The following is an 11,598-nucleotide window of genomic DNA, read 5'->3' as shown; positions in this document are numbered from 1 at the left end:
TTCCTTGTCACAAAAATATATATATTCTTGATAATTTTCAAGAATATATTTTCTTGTCTCAAGAATTGATCGAATTAATCGAATTATTTTTTGATTAATTCAAGTGAACCTTTTCGTTTGCTAATCTATGAAAATTAATGCCAATATTTTATTATTATGATAGATATTGATATTTTTTTGACAAAAAACCAGAATTTATTTTAAACGATTCTTGAGCCAAGAAATTTTTTTCTGGACAAAAATTTTTTTTTCTCAGTGAATGAGTGAAATTTCTTGTCAAAAAAAAAAAAAATTAAATTTCTCCTCAAAAAAAATTTTTTTTTTTCGCTTAAGAAAATAATTAGAAAGAAAAATATTATTATTGGCTCAAGTGAACCTTTTTTTCTGCGTATTATTCCTGACTTTTCATTTCGTTTAAAAATTTCTTTGATTTTATATATGACCCGTTAAGATAAGATTTATAATAATTAATGATGATGATGATAAACATTCTGTATATCATGGAATATCAATATCTTCCGGCAGTAGGAGTAGTGAAGAATAAAAAAAAATAAAATGATTGTCGCTTTCTCCATGACATGAAACCAGATATTCCGGTACTTACTATACGGGTTTTTATATTTGTTTCGTTATAATATGAAATATACCTCTATAATGAGGAAATGAGAGCGTGGATACCGTCGCGCCGCGGAACTGTCAAACCTTCAGTTTAAAATGATAATGAATATTGTAAAACTGAAGATTTGAAATGTGCATAATATAACGTAGCATTAAATAAAATAAAAATAAAAATTAATGAATCTTAATCGACTAGAAAGCAGAATAGATACCGCAACACCAACAAAATTAATAAACTCAATAATTAAAATTAATAGAAAAAATGCGAGAGAAATGATAGCATCTACCGCTTGCTACCTGGCAACTTTCACTACATAAAACAAGATCATAAATAATGACCGGTAGTAATACTAATAGACTAGTAAATAAAATAATAAAATAAATTGGTATTATATTGTGGAATGAGTATAGATAGAGCTTAGAGCAGATTAGAGTCGGTTGAATATTCATCAATAACATCATCGCTGTCGTCATCGTACACATCATCTTCAGCGGCCTTTTTCCTTTCTTCGCACTCTTCCCTCAGCAGCTGTTCATTATTCTGAGCGACTTCAATGAGAATGCCAGAGACCCAGCAAGCCACTATGTCAGAGATAATACGCATTTGCTGATACACTTTCTCGTCCTCGTCCAAGGCCGAGTGTGACCCGTTAATAATAACGCCAGTTAACCGCTTCAATATTACTTCCGCTATATCTTTGAATTCTTCACGGGGTAATGGACATTCCCAAGCGAGAATGCTGCGTACTAATGCTTCCGCTAATTTATATTGACACAGCACTGCATCTCTATTAAATTCATCAGTTTCTGGTGATGCTTTTATCGCTTTACCACGGCATATAATTGTTTTTAATTTCGTTTTTTTCTTCTTCTTTGTGTCGAAGAATAACTCTTCCGCTTGTCTGAAAGTTAGTCAACAAGTCAGTTGATGTAATAAATAAATATTATGTTTGATTTAAAATTAATAAAATACTCTGGGCTTAGAGAGTCCTCAAACTCCAATATATTAATTAAGCGATCTATCAGCGGTGCTGGCAAAATATTTTTACGATCTCGTAAAGTTGAGACAATGCGATGACGAGGAGGTTCTGATAATTTATCGCGTATTAATGTCACTCGTTTGTTTTTATCACTTTTAGTTTGTGGTGGAGTACGTATGCGACTGAAAAAAATATTTTTATTTGTCAGTCATTCGAAATAATTGATGAAAATTAATTTACTAGATATTTGATAATTTTTTTAACAAATAAATTACGGCAGAAAAAATTAGAAAAAAAAATTGACATGTAGAAATTTTAAAAAATTAAAAATGCAATTTTTTTTTAATAATTTTTAGGAACAAATTTGTTTGTTAAATAAAATTCAAAAATATTCAACCAACTGGTAACTTTAATGTTAAATAATTGATGAAAATTCATTTATAAGATATTTAATAATTTTTTTAACAATTAAATTACGGCAGAAAAAATTGGAAAAAAAAATTGACATGTAGAAATTTTAAAAAATTAAAAATGCAATTTTTTTTAAATAATTTTTAGGAACAAATTTGTTTTTTAAATAAAATTTAAAAATATCCAACCAACTGGTAACTTTAATGTCAAATAATTGATGAAAATTCATTTATAATATATTTGATAATTTTTTAACAAATAAATTACGGCAGAAAAAATTAGAAAAAAAAATTGACATGTAGAAATTTTAAAAAATTAAAAATGCAATTTTTTTTTAATAATTTTTAGGAACAAATTTGTTTGTTAAATAAAATTCAAAAATATTCAACCAACTGGTAACTTTAATGTTAAATAATTGATGAAAATTCATTTATAAGATATTTAATAATTTTTTTAACAATTAAATTACGGCAGAAAAAATTGGAAAAAAAAATTGACATGTAGAAATTTTAAAAAATTAAAAATGCAATTTTTTTTAAATAATTTTTAGGAACAAATTTGTTTTTTAAATAAAATTTAAAAATATCCAACCAACTGGTAACTTTAATGTCAAATAATTGATGAAAATTCATTTATAAGATATTTAATAATTTTTTTAACAATTAAATTACGGCAGAAAAAATTAGAAAAAAAAATTGACATGTAGAAATTTTAAAAAATTAAAAATGCAATTTTTTAAAATAATTTTTAGGAAAAAATCAATTTGTTAAAAGAAATTAGAAAATGGTTAAGTTACTGCTAACTTTAATATCATAAATAATTGATAATATTATACCGTGGAGTTGCTAATAAATTAATCCAGTCTTCTTTGTCTAAACATTCACGGGGTATGGATTTCCTAGCTCTATTTTTAACTCTTGGGGCAGAGGCTAATTTTGATACTTTATTATTAGATTTTTCATCGATTATTCCTTTTTGTATTTCTTCTTCCAATAATGTTTGCTTTATTTCTGGTGACTCTCCATCACTGTCATTATCCATTGTACTTGTTAATTTTCATCTAACCTAAAGTAAATATTAATCATTAATCATTAATTTTTTGATAAGTAGGTTAAAATTATTAAATATTATTTTTTTAGAACCTGTCAAATTTTTAAATAGTGACAATTTTTCTTTCAATTAATCATTTCACTTTTTATATTCAATATTTTAAAATATAATTTACTAAAAAAATTTTTTTAAATCTGAACCAATGACACTGAAGTTGACAGACATTAGAAATTTTTTTAGAATTTTAAAACAATGAAACAATAAAATAAATTAAATAAAAAAATTCCACATGTAAAAATTAAAAAAATTTATTAGAAGCAATTTTTTTGACATTAAAGTTAGCAATCATTAACCATTTTTTAATTTTTTTAACAAATAGATTTTTTCCAAAAAATTATTTTTAAAAAATTACATTCTTTATTTTTTTAAATTTCGACGTCAATTTTTTTTTTTACTTTTTTTGCCATAATTTATTTGTTAAAAAAATTCTTAAAATTATCAAATATTTGCTAAAATTAATTTTTATATTTTTTTATTGTAATTGATTGGTTATAAAATTAAAAAAAATTGACAGCTGTCAGCTAACTTCAGTATCATAAACTAATATTAAATTTTTTTTTCAATTTCAGTTACTAAAAAAAAAAAATAACCAATAAGCATGAAAATTAAGTTAGCCGACATCTAAAAATATTTATAATTTTTTTTTTATTGAAAAAATTATTACTAAAAAATAAAAAAAAAATTCATTTGTAAAAAACTTAAAAATCTACAAGTGCAATTTTTCAAAAATATTTTTTACTTTTAATTTAATAAAAGAAAAAAAATCAAAAAATTAAAAATGTCGGCTAACTTTAGTGTTATCTAACAAGCGGGAATTTTTCTTTTTTGTTTTTTATTGAAAAAAAGCGGGAATTTTTCAAATTAAAAAACACAGGTGCGCCATCTATCGACGCAACAAAAAACTAACTATTGGTTATTGGTTCATGACGTCAGACACTTACACACTTGCAAAATATGATGCGAGTACTGTATGATGAGCTTGTGTAAACAAGACTGGGACACATATATACACACACGCAGTGTAACACACACGTAAGTAGGATACAGAATGGAAGGAAGAGAAGTAGGGCTGTGCTGGTTCTATTATAATCTGCTGGTGGCTAGCACTCAGCTAGTATAGACTAAAACACATATATTTATCCGCGTTATAAATCGATTATTATTATTCTCAAACACTTATTATTGTTCTACTGTTACAAGAAATTAATGCGAAAAAATAATTAACTCGACTGAAAATAATTACAACAATTGCTGTGATTTTTTTCTTCATCCACAATCCACAGTATCAATGGAGCGGGAGCTATTACAAATTACATTGTGATTGAGATGAGAAGTTAATGCGTTTTTGATGCTGCTACGAAAAGTGTGAATTGATATGTGAACGTGAACAGTGAATGTTAATCAAGTGTACAAGCTCCAGATCCAGATTCTCTGTCTGAATTCTGATGACCTTCCAGTTAACTTGGAATAATCCACAGAGATTTCAGTATTATTGCCAGAATGACATAAGAATTTGCTTCGCAAACTAAGGATATTAATAAAGTTATTGCCGAGAGGGTGATATTTTGATGAAAGTTCATGATTATCATGAGATAACAACGTGAGAATGAGATTTAAAGGTGGTAACCTTTTGGGTTACGCTTTATTTATACTTATTTTACATCTTCATGGTAAATATTATTATAAATATTATGATCAAGTATCAGACGTTTGACAGTATTAATTTTTTTTTTTAATTATTGACAGGTTTAATTTTTTTTTTTTTAAATAATGACATTTAATTATGAAAATTAATTCAGCAGATATTTAATAATTTTAGGACTTTTTTTAACAAATAAATTATGGCAAAAAAAATTGACATGTAGAAATTTTAAAAATTATTTTTTGGAATAAATTTGTTTGTTAAAAAAAAATTAAAAAATTCTTTAATGACTGCTCACTTTAATGTCATCATTTAATTTAGTTGTCACTTGACAATTTTTTAAATTTCTTTAACAAAAAAATTTGTTTTAAAAAATTATTTTTAAAAAATTGCATTTTTAATTTATTAAAATTTCTACAAGTCCATTTTTTTTTTATTAATTTTCTTTTACTATAATTTATTTGTCAAAGAAAATTATTAAAAAAATTGTCAAGTGATAAATAAATTTAATGTCATAAATAAATAACATTCGTTGAAAATTACTTTACCAGATATTTGATAATTTTAAGAATTTTTGTAAAAAATAAATTATGAAAAAAAAATTGACGTTGAAATTAAAAAAAAAATTAAAAATGCAATTTTTTTAAAATAATTTTTCAAAAAAAAATTTTTTTGTTGAATAAAATTGAAAAATGATCAAGTAACTGCTAACTTTATTAAAATTAATTTAGCAGATATTTAATAATTTTTTTAATAAATAAATTATTTCAAAGAAAATGAGAAGAAAAAATTAACATTTAGAAAATTAAAAAAATAAAAAATACAATTTTTTAGAAATAGTTTTTTGGAGCAAATTTATTTATTAAAAAAAATTAAAAAATTGTAAATTGACTGCTAACTTTAATGTGATTAACATTTGAAAAATTTTCAAAACGTGTTTTTTTTTTTATTTTAAATTACTAAAAAAAAAAACTTCATCACACGTCTGTTACATTAATTCCTATTTAATAATATTGACAGCAAACATTTAACAACTAAATTTCAGATGAAGTCGAAGGAGGAGGCGGAGTCTGTAAGGATCTGCAGGGCCAGACATACGATAGCGGGTTTTATTACATTCCAGAGCCTTGTACACTTTGTGTATGCGATAATGGGAACCCCAAGTGGTGCAAAGCTGTAATTTGTCGGCTATCGCAGGTATTTAATTAAATAACCAAACGTAAATAAAACGATTGAGCTGAAAGGTAAACGATACATGTGTAACATGAATATTATGTCAAACAGAAATCGATACCAAAGCAAGATTGTAAGTCATTCAGAATTGGAACACCTTGCTGCGAGTTTATCTGCTTGGATGACACTTTGTCCTCGGTGACGAATGACAAGACGGATGGAATAGAGGGTAATAATGGTGACTCGAGTGCCAGTTATGATCTGGGTTTAAGGCTAGTTGCTAGCTGCATCACGGCTATTCTTTCGCTGAGTCTTCTCTTTTTTCTTATCCATCGATTGCGACAGAGAAAAATACGAGGTGAGTTTATAAAAGATTGCAAGAATTTTTCTTTATCGCTAACTTGTGCTTGAGGGCTTGTATGAAACGTAATTATCAATTCTGGATGTATACTTTTTGAAAGTTATTTCTCATACGGGTCAACAACACCAAAATAAAATTTAATAATTAATTAAGGGGGGAAATACGTGTAGAAAGACGTTTTCATGCTGATTTTTTATTAATTTTTTTAAGGCATGAAAATAAATGTTATTTATTGAAACTATCAGGTTATTTTATACATATATTTATATTTTTCCATATTTTTCGACAATATAACTTAAAAAGTAGCGGAGATATCAGCTGATACACATCGTAGGTTGTCTTCCGACTTAGCAGTTGGTGTGCACTATGGAAGCCACAATTTTCATCTGAAATTAATAACACAGAGAAATTACTTTTCTTTATACAATTACGATGAATATGAACCTCCATCATAAGCGATATTTTTATTTAAACTATTTTTTTTTTAATATACAATGTATGAAAAAATGGTAAAAAATCACGACTTAATTTCACAGCCCTCTAAAAAATGCAAATTTTTACTTTTTCTTTGGAATTGAGGTTCATATAGAAGATACACATAGAAAAAAAGTTATTTTTCTGTGCCGAGTGATTTCAGATAAAAATTGTGGCTTGCAGGATGACAACCTACGATGTGTATCAGCTGATATCTCCGCTATTTGTTAAGTTATATTGTTGTTTAATACGAAAAAAATACTCATAAATATATGCATAAAATAACCTGATAGTTTCAATAAATAATATTAATTTTTTATGTCTTAAAAAAATTAATGAAATTCAGCATGAAAACGGCCCTCTACATTCCCCCCTTAATAATACTAAAATTAGCCGACGTTCAAAAATTTTTAAATTTATTTAATCAATTAAATTACGAGTAAAAAAAAAAACTTTAAAAAAATTGCACGTATAATTTTTCAAATTTTCGAGATGTGAAATTTTTTTCTTTTAATTTTTTTTGTAACAATTTTTTCAATAAAAAAAATTTTTAGATGTCAGCTAATTTAATTTACAATACTTAAAGTTAGACGATATTTTTAATTTCTTAATTTTTTTCCATTAATTAAATTAGAACAAAAACATATTTTTTAAAAATTGCAATTAAAGTTTTTTACAAACAAAATTTTTTTTTTCAATTTTTTTGTAATAATTTTTTCAATAAAAAAAAATTCTGAAAATTTTTAGATGTCGGTTAACTTAATTTTCATTAATAATACTAAAATTAGCTGACGTTCAAAAATTTTTAATTTATTTAATCAATTAAATTACGAGTAAAAAAATTGCACGTATAATTTTTCAAATTTTGGACATGTAAAATTTTTTCTTTTAATTTTTTTTGTAATAATTTTTTCAATAAAAAAAATTATAATAATTTTTAAATGTCGGCTTATTTAATTTCCATTTAACATTAAGTAATTACTAACAAGTTAATGATGTATTTTTGTCAATAAATAAGTTTGCATAGCAGGCAGACAGAACCGAGAGCTAACAGAAGAGCAGCGTAGCCTTGGAAGTATGGGTTACTTAGAACGCGGAGGTCTTCCCCATGGAATGCAAATGGACGAGATGGCTTGTGGAGGAGGATACTCTTTGTGGAAGCCTCCAGGGAACTATTTTCCTCGCGGAGAAGCTCCACCACCCTACGAGGAAGCTGTAGCAGCAGCAAGAGCAGAGCAAGCTCTGCTGACGATGAATCCCAACGCGTTGTCAAGTTTAAATCTTCCAAACTCGTATCTGACGACTCAACACCATTCAATGTCAGCAGCGATTCCTACTGCAAATTTACCAGCGACTGCTCCACCTCCCGCAGCGTACAGCGCGACGAGTCCATCGTCTTCGGTAAACACCAGACAGATTAATTCCAGTCAGCCTCATCCGTGTCACCAGCAATTGCTTCCACCGACAGAAGAAAATATTTCTGCTGGGTACTACAGCGGTGGAGCGGTTACTAATTTTAGTGTCGAAACTAATATTTACGAGAACACGGTACCAGTACCGGTGCCAGTTTCTATGACCAATCAGCAACGTTCTCCAGAACATTCCAGTGGTACTCACAGTACACACAGCAATCACAATGCTCATAATCATAACCATAATCATGGTAATCATGGTAATGAGCAAACGCATCTCCAGAGCTACCGAGAGTCGTTACGTCACACGGCGTTACCTCGACAAGGCAGTGCGTTCACTATTTCAGCAACAGTGCCAAATCCAAATACTATATCAACGCATCGTACTATTCCGCGAACGTTAACGACTAGTACTAACGCTAAATTAAGACGGGATTTTGTTAGCCATCAGCAACCGGGTGTACTGCCGCTCGTAAATGCTTCCACAAAAAATGCCAAATCGACGGAACATATTCCTAGACTTAGTATGTCTTCGTTAATTACTGCTAATGCCAGTGCTAGTGCTGGTGCTAGTGCTAGTGCTAGTACTAGTACTAGTACCGGTACCAGTATCAGTATCAATGGTAATGATAATAATTTACCGTTGACAAATAGTGGACATATAGAAATACGTGGTGATAATCAGCAACGACTCGCTGTTGATCCGCAACCTTCTTCGTCGGAGATTAAAAATAATTTTACTACGCCTGTTCGTGACAAGGCGGTAAGTTTTTTTTTTTTTTTTTTTTTTTAATTAACTATCGGAGTACACACTTCTAAACAGAACTTTAGTTCTCGTGAACTATTGACATTATTAAAGATATAAGCTCATCCCGATGTTACTCTCATCAAGACCTTTTATTTGAGTACCCACATGCATTTTGATATATATATATATATATATATATATATATATATATATATGCTATATATATATATATATATATATATATATATATATATATATATATTATATATATTAAAAATATATAAAAATGCATGTGGGTACTCAAATGAAAGCTCTTGATAAGTGGAACATCGGGATGAGCTTATATCTTTAAAAATATCAATAATTACGGACTGACATTGCTATCTTGTCAACTAATGATATTTTTGAAGATATAAGCTCACCCCGATATTACACTCATCGAGACCTTTTATTTGAGTACCCACATCAATTTTTTATATATTTTGTATATTTATATATATTATATATATATGTATATATGAAAAATATATCAAAATGCATGTGGGTATTCAAATGAAAGCTCTTGATGTGTAACATCGGGATGAGCTTATATCTTTAAAAACGTCAATAGTTAAGAAAGTACAGTGCAATTTAACAAAATTCATTATTTAATAAAGCGAAATTTTACATAGTGACTGCAAGGTTGCTAGTTTGGATTATACTCAATAGAATCTTGGATTATACCCTGCGATATTTCCGGTATTTTTTTTTTCTAGCGTCTGCACACAGCATTATCATATCTATTATATATTTTAAATATTAGGACAATCTAATATTTTTTTAAATACTATCTGAAATTTTTTTTCACAACAGAAATCACTGAGTATAATCTGGGATGGTATCCACTGTCATCTTGTTCTTTCTGTGCACTTGACTTTCGAAAAATTATATCTTAGAAATTATGCATTTTATCGGAATTCAGATTATTACATTTTTAGTATGTAAAACAATGCACTTTTTAATACAATAATTATTATTCTGAATGAAATAGTTCTTAATTTTTAAAAAATTAATTAAAAACAAACCCAGTGTACTCCGAGGGTTAAATGCTTGGTTTTTATTTTCATTAAAATTGAATAATAAATTTTAAATGTTTCAGCCATCATTAATATTTAGCAATAGCGCTGAACAAGACGGTAGTTTTGACTCAGTAACGTGCACATGTAGCACACAAGTCCTTCCAACATTGCACGATGACACTGACGACTATCGTAGTGAGTGTGAGAATTGTAAGAGTGCAACTGGTTCGCGTTATTATCTGGATAATGAGGATGAACTAGTGACATCGCCACATGAAACTATGACACTTCACAGAAGACCTGAAGAAACTGCCGCAAGTATTACACCTCAGTATTACAGGACTTCATTGACACTGCCAACGAGTACTCGCCAGCGTACAAGGTAATTTTAGAGACACTTTTTTAATTAACTTTATTAAATAGTTAACTAAATCTAATATCTGATGATTGATTTTTAAATCAATATACTCTACGGCTGATTTAATTAATTGATATTTAATGAGCAAAGTAAAGAAGACAGAACTATTTTTTTTTTTTTTTTAAATAAAACTTGATCCGTTATTAATTTTTTAGGGGAGCTGGCGGCCGAGGTAATTGGTTTAGTTCTATGCCAGAAAGTTCAACAGAATCTTCCGATAATGATTAAAAGTTACAAAAAAGTCTTAATTAATGACAAGCATTTTTTTTTTCTTAAAAATTAAAGTGCGATGTTTTTTGTGAATCTGACTATTGTATTGTAAGTATTAACGAGATATATACATTAGAGTGGCCCAAAAAAACCGACTATTTTTTTTTTTTGAGTCTCAAGTGAAAAAATGTTAGTTTTTGATGTTTTAAGAGTCCTCTCCAAAGAACAGATGAAAAAAAAAATTTTTAAGAGGTCGCTCCAAATTTTTTTAAATTTCAAAAATCTTCAAAAATTTAATTTTTTTTTTTTTTAATTTTTTTCTCGTTACGTCATAATTTTATAGACCAAAAAAATAAATTCCTGAAAGTTTTAGTTCAAAATTTGAATTTTGAAAGGTCGCTCATAATTTTTTTTAAATTTCAGAGTCAAAAAATGCTAATCCAATTAAATAAGCACTAATGTGTCATAAATGTCGAGAAAAACTTTTTAATGCTGCTGAACCTAACTTTTGATTTTGTTCTTTAAATTGAACCAGATCTTTTAGTAATTGTAAATTAATTTTCGGGGCTATGGTAGAAATTTGGCGAAGAAACGAGGCGTTCAGATAAATTTATGAAATATTAAAAACTCAGAGAAAAAACAATTAAATACAATGATACATTTTATTTGTAAAATTATTAAATTAAAAAAAAATTATGTTTTCTATATTGTGCTTGATTTTTAGTACATCACGTGGTGTATTTTTATCGATTATTGTATTAAATAAAATAAAAAGAAATGCATGTAATTTTAATTTGAATATTAAAAGGTCGCTCAAAAAATCTAACGTAATGCACTAATAAATTAAAAAAAAATTATGAGCGACCTTTTAAAATTTAAATTTTGAACTGAAACTTTCAGGAACTTATTTTTTTTGGTCTATAAAATTATGACGTAACAAGAAAAAAAAAAAAATACAATTTTTGACGATTTTTGAAATTAAA

The 11,598-nt window shown here is 27.3% G+C and overlaps 2 protein-coding genes across 4 annotated transcripts; one reads left to right on the top strand and one right to left on the bottom strand.

Moving 5' to 3' along the window:
- Positions 1-376: 376 nt before the first annotated feature.
- Positions 377-4,139, bottom strand: LOC123258853. The gene is made up of 4 exons (XM_044719099.1): positions 4,061-4,139; positions 2,845-3,074; positions 1,592-1,780; positions 377-1,520 (listed from the first exon to the last, which is right to left on the bottom strand). Exons 2-4 carry the CDS (start codon positions 3,048-3,050, stop codon positions 1,037-1,039), a joined length of 879 nt encoding a protein of 292 aa, XP_044575034.1. The 5' UTR covers positions 3,051-3,074; positions 4,061-4,139; the 3' UTR covers positions 377-1,036.
- A 428-nt stretch (positions 4,140-4,567) lies between these two features.
- LOC123258852 (GATA zinc finger domain-containing protein 7-like) lies at positions 4,568-10,657 on the top strand. 3 transcript variants are annotated; one of them, XM_044719098.1, is made up of 6 exons: positions 4,568-4,789; positions 5,807-5,958; positions 6,046-6,292; positions 7,800-8,944; positions 10,068-10,369; positions 10,561-10,657. In XM_044719098.1, exons 1-6 carry the CDS (start codon positions 4,726-4,728, stop codon positions 10,631-10,633), a joined length of 1,983 nt encoding a protein of 660 aa, XP_044575033.1. In that variant the 5' UTR covers positions 4,568-4,725; the 3' UTR covers positions 10,634-10,657. The 3 variants fall into 3 exon arrangements, with proteins under 3 accessions (XP_044575033.1, XP_044575031.1, XP_044575030.1); XM_044719096.1 differs by having other exon boundaries at positions 7,797-8,944; XM_044719095.1 differs by having other exon boundaries at positions 7,788-8,944.
- The last annotated feature ends 941 nt before the right edge of the window (positions 10,658-11,598 follow it).

The sequence above is a fragment of the Cotesia glomerata genome, linkage group LG2 (assembly GCF_020080835.1).
Source record: "Cotesia glomerata isolate CgM1 linkage group LG2, MPM_Cglom_v2.3, whole genome shotgun sequence".
Classification (NCBI taxonomy): Eukaryota; Metazoa; Arthropoda; class Insecta; order Hymenoptera; family Braconidae; genus Cotesia; species Cotesia glomerata.
The sequence above is the reverse complement of the archived record's forward strand: the minus strand, read 5'-3'. Positions and strand labels throughout refer to the sequence as shown.

Coding starts and splice junctions, on each gene's coding strand:
- LOC123258853 (XM_044719099.1), bottom strand. CDS start 3,050: ATGGATAATGACAGTGATGGAGAGTCACCAGAAATAAAGCAAACATTA. Junction 1,781..2,844: donor AATTTATTAGCAACTCCACG/GTATAATATTAT, acceptor TATTTTTTTCAG/TCGCATACGTACTCCACCAC. Junction 1,521..1,591: donor GAGGACTCTCTAAGCCCAGA/GTATTTTATTAA, acceptor ACTAACTTTCAG/ACAAGCGGAAGAGTTATTCT.
- LOC123258852 (XM_044719095.1), top strand. CDS start 4,726: ATGAGATTTAAAGGTGGTAACCTTTTGGGTTACGCTTTATTTATACTT. Junction 4,790..5,806: donor ACTTATTTTACATCTTCATG/GTAAATATTATT, acceptor ACTAAATTTCAG/ATGAAGTCGAAGGAGGAGGC. Junction 6,293..7,787: donor GCGACAGAGAAAAATACGAG/GTGAGTTTATAA, acceptor TCAATAAATAAG/TTTGCATAGCAGGCAGACAG.